This window comes from Leptodactylus fuscus, chromosome 2 (assembly GCF_031893055.1).
Source record: "Leptodactylus fuscus isolate aLepFus1 chromosome 2, aLepFus1.hap2, whole genome shotgun sequence".
Lineage (NCBI taxonomy): Eukaryota > Metazoa > Chordata > Amphibia > Anura > Leptodactylidae > Leptodactylus > Leptodactylus fuscus.
The window spans coordinates 146,419,936-146,440,134 of NC_134266.1; the positions used below are offsets into that span (position 1 = coordinate 146,419,936).

At 39.6% G+C, this 20,199-nt stretch overlaps 1 protein-coding gene across 1 annotated transcript in view; it reads left to right on the plus strand.

The window, feature by feature from the left end:
• The window catches only part of TRIM37 (tripartite motif containing 37), an 81,083-nt gene extending 70,609 nt beyond the window's left edge, over nucleotides 1-10,474 (plus strand). The window contains exons 23-25 of the mRNA XM_075264869.1: nucleotides 3,134-3,283; nucleotides 6,803-6,881; nucleotides 7,939-10,474. Coding sequence (XP_075120970.1) covers nucleotides 3,134-3,283; nucleotides 6,803-6,881; nucleotides 7,939-7,942 — 233 coding nt within the window. The 3' untranslated portion in view covers nucleotides 7,943-10,474. The remainder of the gene's footprint in view (nucleotides 1-3,133; nucleotides 3,284-6,802; nucleotides 6,882-7,938) is intronic.
• Nucleotides 10,475-20,199: the final 9,725 nt, after the last annotated feature.

Sequence of the window (20,199 nt, forward strand, 5' to 3'; positions counted from 1 at the left end):
TCTTGGGTTTTTTCAACCTTTCCATTGCAAAGGTTTAAGGACGCTGGTAATATCACATCGATAATTGACATCCTGCTGGTTGAAAATGCAGAACACTGGTAACTTTGTTTTTTGTTGTTTTTCCAATGGACGTGGAAGTGATTTGGCAAAATCTAATTCACTATTTCACATCTATTGTGACTAATAGAAATTGTGGGTTTTCTCAAAGTTTGCTGCCTCAGTGCTTTTTAGGTCTCTAGTCAGCACACGATTTTTCAAGTGTCTGTGTTTGTTTTTGAAGTCTTGTTTGGGGGGGCAAGGGGAGAAAGTGAGCTTAGTTTTTCTGGAGTAATATTTTACATTGCATTTATGATGTGCCCCTTTTTTTAAAAAAAAAAAAAAAAAGAAAGAAAGTGTAGCCATGCTCAAGTACATGGGCACTGTAAAAAATAAAAAATTTTTTTAAAAAACCTGAAATATTGAACAGCAGTGAAATGTCAATTTCCATAAAGTGAGTTTTCAACAAAATTTACGTTGCCATTGTGTTTTGTTGTGGTGTTTTGGGTTGTTTTTTTTTTTTTTTTTAAACGAGCTACACGGAATGATGAGGCATTAAAATGGTGCACACAAAAAAAGTGTAACAAATAATAAGTCCCCTAATGTATGTGTGTGTATTTAAAGAGTACCTTCATGTCCTTAACAATCTGGAATATTATGTACTGCTAAAAAGCCGACCATGCACCGAATTCGGCGCACCGCCGGCTTCCCTGGTATGTGCCCCAGGGCTGCAGATATCACTACCATTACTTTGGCACTGATACCGCTCCACTATCAGAAGGGCATCATCAATGGGCTGCGAGGAACATCCTCCTTTTCAGTACTCTTCCATAGACTTGTATTGTTAGAGGGGGTGTTCCTCTAGTGATGACTCTGAGCTGTAAGGCCCACCCTTCTGACAGTGGGGAGCAACCAGTGCCGAAATTAATGGTACCAATATCTCCAGCACTGGGGCATATTCCAGGAAATTCAGCGCACTGTCTGCTTCTAACAGTATGTAATACTGCACATCGATGAGGAAAGGTCCTCTTTAACCCTTTCCCGACTAGTACGGCGGATCCCAGTATATTGTACAGAGTAATAGTACTATTAAGAAGAACAATTTGTCCTGCAATCATTAAGACCTCATATGGCTTTGAGAGCGGAAAAATAAAAAAAAAAATTTATGGGCTTTGGAAGGGGAGTGTGGGGGGAGTGGGTTTAGTCAAAAATGAAAATCAAAAAATGCCCGTGGCGGGAAGGGGTCAAAGTGAAAGCTATATAGAATATTGCAGAAAGAAATGCCAACTATCCCAAGACTTCCCCTTAACACTTAAAGGGGAGTCTACCACCTTCCCCAAGCATATTCGACCAGTTATTATTTCAGTGATCAGCAACATAGCTTTGTTGTGCTAGTCACTTTTGTAGTTTGGAGAAAAGTAAAATTGAAGTCTCCTGCCTGGAGATGGTAATGGTTTGAGCAGCAAGATCAGTGCTCCGTGGAGCTGAAGAATCGCCCCAAGGACTACCAACTGCCTATTTTGGATAAAACTTATGTTATTATGTTCATCACTGCAATGTTGGTGGAAGTTAAATAAGTTTAGGGGAGGTGGTAGACTCTCTTTATCCCATTAGAGATCGTCATATAGAAGACTTTCAATGGCGGTCATTAATAGGCCTCATTCGGCTGCAACTGACTTTATGTAATGCAGGGTCTCCCACACACTCGCATGCTAATAGTGCCTATGGCATCTAAGTGCTTTTAGAGGGAGGGGGCTCTCTCCTTAAGGCATTGACACCCCTCTGAACGAAATCGCATGGAGTTTTTATTTTCTTGCAAGGCAGCTGAGTCCAAATGAAGGCCACCAGGGCTTCTTTTGACTTATCCTATTAGGCTTTGCTAAAGACATGGCCCAATAAATGGCTTGTCAGAAAATGACAGGCAGTGAGATGTATTGCACTTCATAGGTAGTGCCATGCATTATAAAAGTTATCTGAAGATCACAAGTTAAAGTCTCCTGGAGGCCAAAAGAAATAGTAGTATTTTTATTAAAAAAAAAACAAAAAACACAGAACTCTTCCTCCCCCCACACACTTTCCCCCATATATACCAAAGTGGTTAGTAAATAATACAAAATTAAAAAGATTTTAAAAATTCCTTTTTCTTTTTTTTGTGTCTGCCACAGCACAAAAGGTTTCAAAAAGTGTTCTGTTTCCTAAAATGGAATCAATAAAAAGATCAGGTCTTCCCACAAAAAATAAGCCCTCACACAATTCCATTAGCAAATCAATCAAATAAGTTGTGGATCTTGGAAAGTGATGATGGGGAGGTGAGGGTTTCTATTTATGGTGTGTATGTTGCATTTGCTGATCATGCTGTTCTGTATACCATTGTGTCTAATTCTATGCAATAAACTGCTGACTAAGCCACAAGATGTCACGTGAAATACATTAAACAATTCTAGGCATTTATTCCAAAGTAGTGTTTTTGATACGCCCCCCCCCCCCCCCCCCCTTCCATTTGGAACCCTTCTGACTTGATCTTAAAGCCCCCCTGGCAGCATAATACAGTAGCTGGCATACTGTGACTCACAAAGCTTTCTCAGTAGGCATTTGTGAACAATTGCTAACTGCATCTATTGTTTGCTAGCTCTTCTAGCTACAAAAGTCTTGATTTTTGTAAGTGATCTCTAACACAAAAGTGTGTTTTATTTATTTCTTGCAAGATCCCATATTCTTCCACCCCTGCGCTCATTTAAATTCCAGTGACTGATGGCTTATAGTACAGAACTTCTATTAAGGTGCCAGCAGCATCCATCCCTATCTGCAGCATGTGAAAAGTGTGTAGGAGTTGGCATTTAGAGAAGGTCTTTCAGTGACATGGTATAAGAGACGTTTTCACGCTTAGTCACTGCTGCGTGATGTGCTCTACTGTACCATTTAGTCTCATTTACAAGATTACCCGATTTTAACATTTTCACTGCTAGGACTAGGAGCGTATATTATACGCTTATCAGAAATGATTAAGGTGCTGTTGTTTTGTTCATTTCCTCATTGTAAGGCGTGATGTGTTGTCTGATTTTTGCATTCTAATCCTGTTTTATTGTGTGTTTTCCAGCCGGTTTATGCTCCAAGCATGTTCTTCACATTTTGCCAGGAATGAGTAGTGACAGTGACATTGAGTGCGACACTGAAAATGAAGAGCAAGAAGAAAGTATTACCTGTGGCAGCTTTAATGACACTTTTACAGCACAACCATCTAGTGACGGTGAGTTGAAAAAAGAAAAAACAATGTACGGGTCCAAAGTGTTCCAGTTGTCTCATTTTTGTATGTCCCACCAGTGTTACCACTCCTGCATGCAGGATTTAGCATCAGTTGCGCTGTTGCCATTGATGGTATTCCCATGGTGTCTCTTACCTTTTTGCATTAGAATTCTCCATGGATGCCTGTAGAGATTTGAGGTGTACAGTGATTACAGTTAATGAAAGTCCTCCACGCCACCTTGTGACTATGTGCTGTACTGTAATTTTTCATGAATTTTCTTTTCTTCACTTTCAGTATTATAATTTTTCATAAGTACAATAGTACTTCTATCTTGTTGCTCATATTCTGATGGAATGATATTGCCATTGAATAAGGGCCTCAAATATGCAGCTGTTTTTGTTATGTCTTTGTGTTAGAATTTTTGTTTTGAGCGGTTTTGGAAATTGGTAATGTGTACACTATCTTACTGACACTGATTTAAAATATCAGAATGCAGATTATTATTGACCTTTCTCATTGAAATACGATTTTTTTTTTTTTCTTCCTGGAAGAAAAATGAGTAAATGTGCCAGTGTAATTCCAATGAATACAGTACTAGTTTTCTTGATGTTTTCAAAGTATCAAAAAAGATGTCAAATATAAATGATGGTACCGTCTTTTTGCTACAATTAATAAATAACTTGGAGAGTCATGTGGAGAAATACTTCATACTAACATATAGTAACCTAAATTTTATTCATGAGGCATTGGTTTACAACTTTGATTTCCACGATTTTATTCCATTTAACACATATATATATATATATATATATATATATATATATATATATATATATATATATATATATATAAAAAAGTCTACTGGCGTTACCTATAATAGACATGCCTGATTTGCGGTCTCAAAAAAAATAAAAATAATAAAATCTTCCTTTCTTTAAAGTGGATATTGGCTTTTAACGAAGTTACAGTATTTAGAATGCATATTTTTATTTCATGTGATTGAACCGACCAAAAGTTATATTGTATATTTCTTAAATCGATGGTACAGGAGATAATAGTAAAAATCCTTTATCCTATTATTTTACCTCTACTGCCCTGTTCATGGTTTCTGGCATTCAGAAGCTGGGTACAGTACAGGGGAGGGAAATATTATAAAGAATCATTTGTCTTTAATAAAATTTATTATAAAATTATATTTTTACGTTAGGTACATTTTAAAAGCTTTTAATAATAATAATAATAATAATAATTAATAATTATTTTTGTTCATGTGTATGATGTCATGGTCACCCTGCATGGATTATGGTTATACTTTTAGTAAATGTGACCAGCATGTATAGCTATTACACAACAATTGAAACTTTCTGCAGCTTTTAGTAGAAGGTTCTCCCTCCTTACACTTTTAATTTATGTCTAGATAGATCTGGCGTCTTCTCTATTCACTATAAGCTGCCAGGTCTAAACAATCTGGCATTGGAAAAGACTTCTAAGTTGACTGGCAGTTCAATAGACCCCAAGACATGCACGAAATAAAAAATAATAGCGCCAATATTTGAAATGTTAAACCTGAAGCTTTTATAGATGGCAGTTTTTTGTTTCCCAACCACAGCAAGTTGCCTCACTCCTCCGTTTGAGCTGGTTTGCTGCAATAGTTCCTCAATATAATTGTAAGGGGCTTTAAGACCATTGAAGACATTTTCCCATGAAAGCTCAGCTATACCATAAATGTCTGATAGGTGTGTGTTCCAGAGGTGGAACCCATATCTATCTCTAAAATTATCTATTTCCCCCAGCTTCTTTGCCCTGTTACTTATCTGGCTGTGACCTTGCCAAGAAGACTTTCAGCTATGGTCAGGATGTATGGCATTAGCATAGTTCTGTTACACTGTTTCCATAACTCACAAAGAAACAAAGGGCGTTCTATAAACAACATAACTCACGGTCCTATATGGTCATAACGCTCATTCAGAGATACCTGACTTCCTGCATGATGGACTTCACTATAGTAGGTATAATGGATGTGGTTAGATGAGAGGTGGGTAAGGGTCCCAACCCGTACGTAGTATAATAAAGAGTCCCACCAAAAGTAACTTCTTTAGTGTGAATACTTTAATATCGGAAGTTTTGAACAGAGTTGGTGAAAACGATACATAAACGTTTTCGGCCCGGATGGCCTTCTTCAGACTCGTATCAGTTTAGCTGAAAAGAGTAGACAATTTAGGGAAAGCCCAAGCAGAAGAGGGATATGCCCTCAAAACTGTATCTCTAAGATGGACACAGGTGGTGTGATGGACTATGAACCGGGATAATGACCCCTAGTATGGATTTAAACCAGTAAAATGGCCAGGTCAGCTGTGTGTTTAGGGATGCAGGCTGGGCTGCAAGATGACGCCTATGGTATGCCTGAAGGAGTGTAGCATTGGTGGTGCAGTGTCTCCTTAGGGAGCTGTGCGTGATGCGTCCTGAGTCATTGGTGACGCCACCAATGACTCAGGACGCATCACGCACAGCTCCCTAAGGAGACACTGCACCACCAATGCTACACTCCTTCAGGCATACCATAGGCGTCATCTTGCAGCCCAGCCTGCATCCCTAAACACACAGCTGACCTGGCCATTTTACTGGTTTAAATCCATACTAGGGGTCATTATCCCGGTTCATAGTCCATCACACCACCTGTGTCCATCTTAGAGATACAGTTTTGAGGGCATATCCCTCTTCTGCTTGGGCTTTCCCTAAATTGTCTACTCTTTTCAGCTAAACTGATACGAGTCTGAAGAAGGCCATCCGGGCCGAAAACGTTTATGTATCGTTTTCACCAACTCTGTTCAAAACTTCCGATATTAAAGTATTCACACTAAAGAAGTTACTTTTGGTGGGACTCTTTATTATATTGGACTTCACTATAGGGTAGACAAAAATGTCCTCTTTATCTATATACTTGTAGTCGCTTAGATTATTTAGGAGATTATAGAGAGAAGGATAAATAGACTGTCTCCGGTAGATAGATATTATACCGTCTACAGCTGCCAAGGTGTTGCTCTTCTGACGCATCATGGGATTGATAGCTGAGCAATGTTTTTTTTTACATTTTGAGACACCTAAAAGTGATTTAAGGCCCAGCAACTTCTTCAGGGTAAGGTCTTAAGGAGTGACCACTGGGTGGCTGCAGTACATCTCAAACTTGCACTGAATAATTTAAGTATTTTTGTAAGGGAAAAAAAAAAAAAAAACCTGCAAAATTGCACTTACTAAATACACTGTTAACATGTTTCCATGCACAGTTTCCGGCTTTAGTGCAGTAGCTTTTTGTGACATTACAGTCCAGATTTATATCTGAATAAATAACCTATGAGTACAGTTGTGATGACTAAGGGTCAGTGGATAGTTACTAAAATCTCACAGCTAAATGCCCGCCAACACTTTTTTTTCATTCACCGGATTAGCAGTCTTTGTGTGTGTGTACTGTAGTACATTTGCTTATGCTGTTGTTGTAAAAGATACTGCTGTTCCCCTATGTAGATCAAGGCTGTCCTTTTCCAGATGACAACAATATAAATGCAGAGGACCTTCATTTCACTGCTGGAGACAATGGTGGAAGGTAACAAATTTATTTCTGCCCATCCTATTCTATTCTATTCTTTTTTTTTTTTTTTTTTTTTTTCCTCTCCATTCATGTCAATTGAATACAAGACCTGTGACCTTTTGAGTTCTATGATTTGAGGTTGCAACTTTCAAGCAGAAGTGGTTATTACATGATTATTACTGTAGCAAATAATATCCTGTATTAAAGGTAACATACCAGGTAATGTTGGGAAAGTAAACCAACAGCAGGTCCTTAAGGGACCGGTGGTTTAGTGTCCAAGATATTCCTATTGCAAGCCTGTCCTTGTGAACCTTATACTTGCTAAACAATGACTTCTCCCAGTGCATGCACAGTGAAGTAGACTTGTAGTGTCCTAGCTTCCTTACAGAATTGCACATGTGCAGCGAGAACCAGAGACGAGAGGCAAGCATAAAGACTTAGACAGGCCTTCTATATAGAAATTAAGTCTACAGTCTAAACTGAAATTTTTATTAAAAAAAAAAAAATGCTTGATTTTAAGTGTATTAAAAAAAATTCTATCATTAAAATGCTATTTTTTTTCAACCTGACACGTAGGTTCTCTTGCAGCACTGGGGGCGATCTCTAACAGCACTGGGGGCGTCCTCAATGCTGCAGGAGAACTCTCCAGCGACGCCTCTATCTTCGCCTGGAATGCTTCTTCCGGCGCTGGCTTCAAACTTCTAGGCATGCGCAATCAGCTCTGCCGTCAGGCCTTGGGTAGTTCCAGACGAAGATGGAGGTGGTGCTGCGAGAGAACTCATTTGCATACCAAAGAAAACCGGGATTTCTACCGAACGGCGGCCCAGAGAAGACCTCAAGGGAGGAGAAGAATAGCCTTTCTTAAGGCTATTCCTACGTTTTAGTGAGGAAAAAATAGCATTTTAATGATACAAATTCCCTTTAAAATCTACATTCTAGGAAAAGTATCAGAGGAGCATTCATTGGTAGGCACTTGTAGGGTGTTTAGAGCGCCACCCTGAAGAGCTATGATATTTGTTCTGACACATGTATTCAGCCTTTTCACCTATGTGTGTTTTTATGCTTTGCCTAGGTAATCTGTGAGAACATCTAGACATCTGCAACTGAGCTGAAGACCACAAAACACTAGGATCCTTAGAACTCTATCCAATCTAGGATGCACATTCACTACTGTAACTTATTTATATGACTGAGGATGCTGCTCAGCACTACAAACAATACAGTAAATATGCAGAATTAAATGGTGGTTTCTTATGATTAGTCCAGTGCAGCGATCATAAGCCAAGGGACATGGAAACTATTATTTAACTCTTGGCATGCAAGTTAGTAAATACATTCACTGTTCATACAAAAAAGAGGAAAACTTTACACTCCTGTATTATAAAGAATGAGGAACCATCTATAAGTCATACCTGCATTATGTAGGTCCTATATATAAAAAAAAAAAAAAAAAAAGCATTTTATGCTTTGCACTAGAGTTATGACTTTATCGATATCTTTAGCGAATTAGAGTGAAGATGTCCTGACCTTACTGCAATACAGGGGACAGTACAATAAGTTCGTTCAGCTGAGAACATACTCTTTTCATTTGACTTACTTTTTAATAAGTGACACCGAAATCCATTACGGAAATTGGTGTTCCTACTCCGCACTTTTCTAATCATAAAGAAACATCACTTCTTTGACATCTGCATGCTTCCACAGGAGTGCGAACTGTATTGTATTATCTGAAGAAAAAATGTTCTGTGTCTCCAGGCATGGGGAAGGCAATAATGGAATGCTTATGTCTATGGAGATAAAAATATAATGGCATTCTTTGTAGATAGGTGCTAGAAAACTACCAGCAATAAATATACCTGCAGTCTAATGGGAGAGCTGGCATGGTATTTACATAGCTGAGAAAGGAAAACCTTTCAGGTCCACACTAGGTAAATCTTTCTTGAATGGCAAGCTTATTTTGTTGAACTGATGAGCAACCGTGTGCAACATGTATGCAAGGAAACACTAATAAATCGTTTTATGTTCAGGTACTTTGCCCTTAAGGCTACGACCCCATATTGCGAAAATGCTGCTTTTTTTTTTTTTTTTTTGTAGCAGATTTTTCTGCGTTTTTTTGAGCCAAAGTTAAGAGTGGCACCAAAAGGAATGGGAAATATAAAGGAAACATACTTTTCCCTTCTGTTAAATCCACTCTTGACTTTGGCTTAAAAAAAAAAAAGAAAAAAGCAAAGTCTGCAACAAAAGAAGCATGCGTTTTGTGGGGCCTCAGCCTAAAACTGCAATGCTAAGATTTGATTTTCAAGACCAAATTATTGCATAAGAAGTATTACAAGCTTTGAGCACATCCTCTTGGTTACGGGGGCATTCCTGCAGAAGATACATAGGCCAGAGGTCTGAATAGTGACTTAACAATGCAGGGACCATTTCCCCATTGTTTAATAGGATCTCACTTCTTGTGATGAGTAGGGGTTACCCCTTTATAGTTTCAAAGGTATTTATTGAAAAATTGCAAGAAATACAGAACAGTAGCAAATATGAAAATAGCCACAAAAGTAATGCAGAAAATTCGAAAGAAGGAAACCGTCACTAGTCCAAAGGTAGTATGCCTATATGAGGTTGCCCCTTTAAAGGCTATGGACAGACTTTGAAAGAATATTTTTACTATTATATGTTACTTATTTCAGGCTAAAAAAACCCCAACATTTTCCTATAGGTCTATTGCAGGATACTATCTTTCATTCTCAAAACTCTGCGCAATTGTAGATTGATTTGCATATCTTTAAAAAGATGACTACTTCTGCTACTAATAAAGGTCCCTACACTGGACTAGTGTCCCTTGTAGACGGTCTGGTCTGGGTGTGAGTCGGTACCCAATTTAGTCACATTAAACTTCACTTATTGCTATATACCATCGTGATTTGCCTGCAATGTTGAAGAGAAAAAAACCAAACAGCTTTCATCATATAACTAAATATAGCGTCAGATATTGTATAAATCTATTACTGTATTGTAACTATTCACTTGTTGTCATTCCATTTCACAGGCTGCCACCTAGTGAGGCTTCTAATTGTGCATAAAATACTGAGACTACTTTAGATTTATATAGAGAGTGCCAATATAAGTTTACTGACCACCTGTAAGGGTAAGAATACATGTGTCACACTTATTGTCTCATACTGATCTCTTTGCGTCTGCGCACATTCAGCCTGGTTACTGAATAATTTATTTTACATTTGTATAGTTTTTTTTTTCTTGAAATGCTGAAAATATTGAGCAGAAGTGTGATAGTAGGAGACATAACGGTCAGTGGCGATTAAAAAAAAAAAAGACAAAAACCTTCGATATGATTTTAAGTTGTTTTTAATGTAACATATTAATAGGCTGTACAGATGTTTGTTCCTTGCAGACCAAGTGAGCAATGACATTGCCAAACCTGTTGCTGCAGTTTCTAGCATTTAAACTGCTGTTTGCATTGTTCTAGTTGTTTGAATCTGGTACTTGTAGAACTAAATATGTTTGTCGGCTATTTAAACTGTCTAGTCAAGTCCACTGTCCTTTTACTTGTGTTTTTTTAATGTCTTTTTATTTTGATCTGAATTAAACTTTTTGTTGCACTTTTTTGTTAATAAAATTAAACCTGTAACAATTTGTCTCTGTAGTTGTTGCTTGCTAGAAGGAGATTTTTCTATTGGACTGATCCATGTACAGTATTTAAGTATAAAGTTGACTCATCATGTAAACTGGGAAATATTGCACTGGGAAATATTTTGGGGATTTAATCTGTAGATGAATATAAATGCCTGTCTTAAATAATTAAAAAAAAAAAAAAAAAAAAAAAAAGGCCTTCGTTTTTGGGTAAGTTTTATTTTTCAGGCACTCAAGCAATTAGTATCCCCAACTTACTGCACCATTAATTTTGAATGTGTCAGAGAGAATAGTAGCAACTTTCTTTAACTCCTTTCCGCTGACTGCATTTTTTGATTTTCGTTTTTGAACCCCAGGGGGTCTGATCACTAATGCAATGCAATACAATGCTAATGCATTGCAAAATACCGGGGCTTCTATTGCAGGCTACATAGAGTAGCCTGCAATATAAGCCAATGAATGACAGGCCTGGGAGCCTTCACAAGGCTCCCCGCTGTCATGGTAATGTGATTCCGGACCCGGAGGCGCCGGAGGGGTTAATGCCCCTGATCCGTGGGGGCACAGACTGGGGGTATTAGTGTTGGATGTCTACTGTTTAAAACAGTAAACATCTAGTAGCTATGATGGCCACCCAGCTCCCGGGCAGCCGCCATAGTTAACCCCTTCCCGACATCCGCCATACTAGTACCGCAGATGCCGGGTTTTTAAGACACAGTCTCTAAATACTTTGTGTCTGTGGCACCATGCTTTCTCTATCTCCTCTCCTTGATGCTCTCTTTTACACTAAGGTGCTGTAGTGAAGTGACTGTGTCCGTGGGAGCGAGCAGGGGTGGCATCTGACATTTGGTCTCACATAGGTAGCTAAGCCCACAGCATAGTAGTGGCACTCTGGAGGCAGGAGGTAGGACTGGGTGAGCGGATTAGTAGCGGGAAGTAGCAGCGGCAGGGTAGGACATTTTAGAAATACAATATGCCGCATGTTTGTGACATCCGCACTGGAGGCACTGACTGTAAATAGGGCTTATTTTTGGGATAGGGCTTATTTATTGCAGAAACATGGTACATAAATTTTAAACAAGTTATTAATCAGTTATAGTAATATGACAAAATAATCTAATAAATATAGAGCACTATAAAGTTGCTAAAGCAATATAAACTCCAAAGTAATACAAATGGGAACTAAATACAATTAATGCCAAAGGTGTGCTAAGTAATACTATGCAATTATTTACAGATCCATATCTTATGACTGTTCCAAGTTCCGCTGTGACCTCTATCTCAGATCGTGGTGCACAATTCGCCCTTGCTTTTTCTGAAGGTATCTTTCTTTATGTACAGGTGGCTTGTAAAGTATCAATCTTTTCTTCCAATACAAAACTTTGTAAAGCTCTCAAAAATGAGCTACATTGTACAAGGGTGAATAAAAATCATCCAAGTCCTGGCTGTAGAATTTAGTAATCTCTCTGTTTTTCAATACACTTTTTCCATCTGTCAATAAGCTTTCATATTCCCTCATTTAATAGTGTTTTAGGCTGAGGTGAGAACCACAAATCCACTACTGTCTTCACCTCTTTATCAAACATGGTTTTTCCTCCAAAACTAGTCCAAGCCAGTAATTCTTTCTTATGGTGCCCCTCTGTTGCTGAAGTCAAATTAGTCAAGGGCACCACCTGGCGTAAACGGCCTTTGGAAAAAACATGGTATTTTACAATCACTGCTAAGTGGATAAGATTCTAGCGAATCCCATCCACACCTTGCTGAAAACCACGTGCAGCGGAGACTCTTCAGTTTACAAAATGGTCATGATTTTGAAAATCACAGCATGTCAACTATACCTATGGAAAAGCCCGCAGTTTCCCTATAGGTATGATGGAAGCAGAAATAGTGAAAAGTGCTGCTATGAAAACAACTGCGGGGGAAACCGCAATGTGCTGCCATCACTGTTTTTCCTGTAGTGCTTTTTTGCCATGACCTGCTATGCGGGGCCTTAGCCTTATAGGGGTTATCTGGTTTCTAACATTGATGGCTTACCTTTAGAATAGGCCATTAGTTCTGCAGGGGTCTCACATCTGGGACTTGCGCAGATACCGAGACAACAAGGTTCCTGGTATTGTTTACATACCATGAGTCGCACTGCTCACTCTCCATACAAACTGTAGTGGCGAGTGTAGGTACTGCAGCACTGTTCCATTCAAATCTATGTGGCAGCGCTGCAGTACCTACACTCTTGCTACAGTTTGTAAGGAGAATGAGCAGCGCATCTAATATTGATGAGCTATCCTAAGGATTAGCCATCAGTGTTAGAAACCAGATAACCATTTTAGGCTTTTCAAACTTTATATTGGCATATGCAAATTTACCTTGGAGAGCAGCTTCATCTAGTCATGCAGTCATTGTGCTAAATCACGTCTTGTAAAGTATGAATGGCATGTTTCTCGCTGTCTAACGCTATACGCTACCTAACTGTCGGCCTCTCGAGATGTGATTTAGCACAATGACTGCATAACTAGATGAAACTGCTCCCTGGAACTAGTTAAGGTAAATTTGCATATTATGAGTTAAGGACTTAAAAGCTTATAACGTGACTTTTCAGCAACAGAAAGCTTAGTGATGGGCACCATAGGTTGCCCTTGATTTTGTTCATGCCGGGGTCAGTGTAGGGTAGAAAAAAGTTTCACTTTAACCAACCTACAGTGTTACCCCAGTTCCCAAGCTGCTCCCCACTTTTTCCAGCATCTCTGGCCTTTTTACGAGGTGGTCACATGTATAAAGCTACAGGCCCACCAAGAACCAGCAATGTGATAGGAAGATATTTGGACAGTGCGAAGCAGGGCCGGCGTCAGTGCACGGCATAGTCGGGCAAGTGCCGGGGCCCACAGAGCCTCTGGGGGCCCCCCAGCACTTGCCTGTCCCGATTTCAGCTCATCGGTGAGCTGAAAACATAGGCGATTAAAGCAGGAGCTGTCACAGCTCAGCTCCTGCTTTAACGCTGTGGTCCGGCTTCTACATTTGTAGGCGCGATGTGATGACGTCACATCGGGCCTACAACTATGTGAGTGGAGTGAGAGCGGTGGGGGAGCGTTGGAAGGTGAGTGTGTTTGTTTTGTGTTAAACATTAAGGTGGAACATAATGAAGGGGGCCCATGAAACGGGGGTAAATGAATAGGGGGAAGAACGGCAGGACACTGATGAAGGGGGGGGGGGAGAGAACGGCATGACACTGGAGCAGATGAAGGGGGGGAGAACGGCATGACACTGGGTCAGATGATGGAGGGGGGGAGAACAGCATGACACTGGGGCAGATGAAGGGGGGTAGAACGGCATGACACTGGGGACAGTAAGGGTGTATATGAAACTGGGGGAGAGATGGAGGGGGGGCATATAATTTACGGGTGACTATAGGAGGATTTTATTGTGTGGGGGCACATGAAAAATGAATGAGAATGGGTGGAGTCAACAAAAGTGGGTGGAGCTAAATTTGCTGCTCTTTCTACTTTTCAAAAGTTGGGAGGTATGGCGTAGGTGATGCCGTGCTCCTGCGAGACGTCACTTGCTTCGTCCGCCCGCAGCGGCGTGCAGTGTCCCGACTCCTCCACAAGGGGGCCCACTGAGGCTCTGGAGCCGACCCTGGTGCGAAGCTTGCATGGAGAACTCAGTTTTGCAGCAGTTTTCACACAGAACTTCTTCAGTTAAAACAAGGACTTTGCTTTTTACACCGCTGGTCAGTTTCGGTAGACAGACCCATAAATAAATAAAAAAAATTGAAAATTTTTCTTTGTCTCTAATTCATCGGAATAAGCATATATACCTACAAATATGTTTGTGTTTATAGTTATATAGTGTACAATATAATTATAAGAATAATAATATAAGTATAATTAACAGAGGCCCATGTGAAGTGAGCAAACATAAAAACATTGTTACTAACTTTCCCTGGACTCCACTGCTGTTTCTTAGTCCTCAGTGGTCCCTGACACCTTTAACAGACCTGATGAGAAATGTGCTTGGACCTCAGTGGTGCATGGCATTGTGTGACTGTTGAGGCCCAATTACAGGCCTGAGTGGTCCCTGACATCTTTAGCAGGTCTAAAAAGGAGCAGAATCCCAGAGACAATGAAGACCAGCGCCCAGGGGAGGTGAGAAACATGAGTCTTATGTTTGCTCCCCTCTTAGGGCTAGTTCACACGGAGTTTTTTGGCAGCGGATTTTGACACTGAATCTGCCTCAAAATCTGCCTGCCAAAATGGCTCCCATTGACTTCAATGGGAGCAGCTTGCTTCTTATTTCCTCTAGCTAGTAGCGGAAAAAAGAAGTGAGATGACCTATCTTGCTGCGGATTCCCTGGCCTACTCAGTTGTGGCGCGAGACTCCCTCCTGATTAGGCCCATTCATTCGGGCCTAATCCGGAGCGTAATGCCGAAAGGGCATTCCATCACGGCTAGCTGCGCTGCATGTTCACACGCAGATTCCATTTTCCGCCATATGAACATACTCTTATGGACATCCACTAATTATACTGTCAGGTTCAAAGGTGTACAGTTCGAATGAAACTGCAAGCAAAAACTTGCAAATATTGTGATAACTTGGACAAAATCACATTGCTTATCCGGATCGATGGTCAGTTTTGGTTATTTTTTGATTAATTGCCAAGACCTACTTTATGGTAAGTGTCTGCTCTACACAAGGCACTGCAGACAATTGAGGTAAATACAAGACAAGAAATATTTAGTGACTTATAGGTAACTGTAACTGATTATATTTCCCATTTGAACTGCAATTATCATTTCTTCCAGCTGTGATGTGTCTCTAAAGTTTGCAACAAAGGCATCTCACTTTTCCACGTACTTGACACACATTGTCCTCCTCTACATGTATGCCTGCTGCTAACCCCAATAAAAAGGAAAAAAAAAAATATTGAATGAATAAACACCAAGTGCATCTTTAAATTAATGACTACTCCCACTCAATTGATCAACTGTTGAAGGGACCATAGCGGTTGTCCTTCTCTGTTTACATTGTATTGTTCGATTCATAGAGGCTATGTGATGTAACAGCCTTATCCTATACACCTTATGGGGACAAGGTTGTAATTACATTGCACGGTCGCTTTAAAACAAACAGTGGCGCCATGGCCACTTCAAACAGCTGGTCAATGGGGTCCCAGGTGTCAACCCCCCCCTTCCATCACTGATGTCTTATTGATGATCTAGCCTGAGGCTACGTCATCAATAAAAATGACCCTTTTAACAAAGCCTAAGTGGTTTCTTAATTTATTACTGCCCAATTGACCCCCTTATATTATGCCCCTCTTAGCACATTTAATTCAGAAAGCCCCAGTTTTCATCCAACTGCTCAAGAAGAGGAAGAATTGGGCTACTTATATAATTAGATGCTACACCACTACTGTGTGTCAATGAAGAAGACATGGTAAACCGTGAGGAAAGGCACCATGGTAAATTTGTTAAAACAGCAGAGGAGGAGAAACGTGCATAACCCTGACTTAATATGTATATTTCACTACTGTCAGATCTCATATCCTGCTGTGACTAACTTGAGCAAGAAAATTAATCAAAAATTTTATTTTTAGTCTCAGAAAGTCCCACAACTTGACTGCTATAGGCAGCGCTGCCAAGACCAGAAGTAGTCAGGATGTTTCCACTCCCATTCATATTGTTACACTGGTGGATGGAATGGCAGTAGCATAAGTGTTTCCTCATCCTCATTTAGCCTGTTCCCTGACAGGTTGTTTTTTTTCCCCCAGTCATTTTACTTCACTGGTTATATAATTGTGATTGGTGTATATTTGTTTTTCTTATTTTTACGAAGAAAAAAAACACAACAAAAACCTGTGTTAGGACAAAATTAGAAAATAAATTTGATTTATCTCTGAAAGGGAGAACTGGCCAGTGAGTATTAGACTAGCGCATACTGTATAAATCATCTTGGATTTTTGTTAATAGCAGTAAAATACCCAAGTGTTTTGTTTGTTTTTGTTATACTGTTTGAGATATAACTGTTTGAAGTGACCCTCCCCCACCCTCATTTTTTCTAACTCTAAGGGTTGGTTCACACTAGCATTTGTATTCCGTCCGGGAGGAGTCCGCATGGACAACCCCCCGCGGACGGAATACAATCGCGACTGTAAGCGGTGTGCCCGCACAAATGATTTGTGGGCAATGCGCGGCAAGCACACTGAGCCCATTATAGTCTATGGAGTCCATGTGCTTTGCCAGCACACCGCTTCCAATTGTGATTGTATTCTGTCAGGGAGGTGTCCATGCTGACTCTTCCTGGACAGAATACAAAGGCTAGTGTGAACCAACCCTTACACAGATCCGTACTCTTATACAAAGTAACATTACTTTATGTCAAAAGGAGTTAATTAAACGGAATTCTCAAAACCTGTGATAAAAGGAGCCCCGTGGTAGGTTACGACACCACCTCATATTTGGGAAGGAGGGGTTGAATTTATGTAACAATTCAGATGTGGAGAGAGGGCACTTGGCACATATCTATCATACAGTAGAAGACCAAGTGGATTTTTAGGGTAGATACTGTATCCCCAATAGGTTTTTACTGAGAAGCCAAATTCTGACTGCTTCAACCAGACCTCCTTTAGGCTATTCCTCTTCTTTGGTGTGAGTACAAACAAACAAAAAAACACCACTCACCCTTGTAAATGCTGTTCCACAATTTAGATAGGTATTGTCTCCGTCATCCTTTTTTTTTTTTTTTTTTTGGGGGGGGGGGGGGGTTCTTTGTAGATTGTGAGCCCCATGTGGGGATCACTATGTACTTTTTTTTTTTTTTTTTTTCCCTATCAGTATGTCTTTGTAGAATGGGAGGAAATCCACACAAACACAAGGAGAACATACAAACTCCTTGCAGATGTTGTTCCTGGCAGGATTCAAACCGAGGACTCCTGCGCTGCAAGGCTGCAGTGCCAACCACTGAGCCACCGTGTTGCCCCCTCCTTCATCCATTTGTGTCCCTTGAGTACCTTCTATCCTATATCACTGGGTTTTTTTTTGTCCTTTACATTATTCCCTAGAATAGAACCTCCTTATCGCCGGGTTCCTATTGTTTCTGTTTTGTCTTCAATGGGGCTCTCATAGCTATAAATGCTAAAATCCCTGTTGGCTTTAGACCTCATTTAGGATCAATCATCATTGAAAAATTATAACTCCTACCCTATCCTCCTATATCTCTTAGCAGTGATTGTTTACCTATGGTATAACTTCTTGGGCCCATACTGACATTTTCTGGTGCGATTTCATCTAATCAGATTTCCCATCCAGTGGCACATCATTGTATCGGTATTTTTTTCCTCTTGTCCTCTGATGAATGCCTATTCCCCTGGATGAAATATGCATATAGGGGTGTGTTTAGGACATTAGAGTTTTTGAGCTTGCCTTTGGTACTGTCCTTTTAGAGGTAGGAGTTTATTTGTTGAGTTAGGGTGAGCACTGGCTTCAGTTCAGGGACAGTAGCCACAAGTGACAATGGTGCCCTCTGATTCTCCCCCAAACATCAGTAAGATCAGCCTAACCCCACCTGAGAGACAACTGGTACTTCTTTTTGGCTGATATTGAGAGATGGAATGTGATGTATTTTTTGTTGTTTGGACCTGTTGCTCTGCCTTTTAGTTTTCTGTGAAGTTGGTAATATTTTTAATGAATTTTATTAATAGTTAAGTTTCATTTACTAATACTTTTCATTGCTGGTTAGTGTGATACTACTGAGTGTAAGTGGTGTTGGCATTCACAACTCAATATAATTCTCTGATTGTTGGTTTTCAGTTGGCAGGGAAAGAAGAAATCGGGTTCACTCCTCAGTTCGGGTTTCCCTTTGTCAGGTCTACTTGGCTACCCAACGAAAAGAAAACTAATCCGCTTAAAAAAGCCTAAAAAAAAAAAAAGGTGGAAAAATTTTAAGTGGATTTGGGGACAGAAACCTTGAATTGTGACTAGGCACAGGTGTGACCCTAGCCTTAGTTTGTTCTCATGGAGGTACGTCACTGCCAGTGCGGTATTCTCCTCTCTCCATTGAGAATACATGCAGACTAGTCACAGTGGAGCACGCATGTCAAAAATGTTTGTCTACCTTTAGGTCGCTTTATGTGGTCAATATTTGTTGTGAATTTTATACCTATTTATGCAAAACAAAACAAGGGCTGAGTCCAACACAAGACACTATAACTTTATTCATCAATACTTTTTCTATGTGTAGATTTCATTTGTGATTTGTGAAATACTGATCAAATAGAGACTATTTGTAACTTCGAATACATAAAAATAAATTCACAATCTTGTGAACACAAACAGTTTACTTATTATAGGACTGGTAAATGTTACTTAGTTCTACATTTGCTAGTTTGCTATTTATTTACTTCTATTATAGGCTGCAGCATTTAATCAATTTCATCTATTTGGACTTAAAGGGTCCATTCACACAGAGGAAAATGGTGAGAAATTTGGTGTGGAATTTCAGCACTGAAAAAAAAGCCTCCCATTGACTTCAATGGGTTCCTTTTTCTAACACCATATTCCTCACTATCTTGCTCCATGTGAATGGACCCTAAAGGTTAATACTGACACCCAGTTAGTATTAAATGGTGCCAGGGTTAAGGCTACAGAATATTGTATCATTTTATTCCACTAGTGGTCCCTTAACTTTTATAGGATATATACAAGTATGCGGCCCAGCAAATGATAACCTTTAAGACTGTACATAAACTCCAGTAAGAGAAGTCAAGCAACCTACACACTATGAATATTTTTCCTTTGCTATTTTATATAATATATATATAGACTGCAGCTATGTTACAAATGTGGATTAATCCCACAGTCATTTACATTTGTCTGTTTTGTAGCTTAGCCTCATACTTCCAGTTGCAGAAATAAAGACATTAGAAAAAAATCTAGTTGACAATTTTGTTTTATTACTGTACTGTCAAATCCCAACAATATTTTATCTGATAGAACATCTTGAAATTTAGTGAAACATAGATTGGTATTTTTTTCTTTTAAACGAGACTATCCATTTAGTTCAAGGTTGATGTTTTCTGAACAATATAAGTGAAATGAGTATTTAACTTCCTAAAATAAGGTCAAACATAAAAAGTAACAAAACCAATCGGATTCATTTTAAAACATACATAGAACTTGAAACACAACACTAGTAGAAATCCACTTTGCTCATGATTTAACACGCAGTGATTTATTTTGAAGTAAAAGTGATATTAAAGTGGTTATTCGACAGTTTACAGTTGTTGGACTATCCTAAAGAAAGGCCATCAGTTTTAGGTTGGAGCGAGCCAATCGGCTGTCTGAAGTGGACTACGCTTTACTTGTAAGATCCTTAAGACTGCTGCTACAACAAGTATGACATTCTGAGTACAGACAGCACTAGAACCCCTGCAGTCAGCTGAATGGCAGGCATAGGAGTCAGACCCCCACCAATCTAAGATTAATGGCCTATCTTAAAGGGGTTGTCCAGGATCTGCAGATATTTGATACTAGCTTATCAGTATCAGACACCTAAATCACCAACCGATCAGCTCATGTGGCCACGGAAAGAAGTTCTGCTCCTATTCAAGTGAATGGAAGCGGGGCTGCAGTTCCAGGCATCACCTCTGCAATATATAAATCAGAAGCTGTATAGTGGAGCTCCGTATACTGAAGTAGTG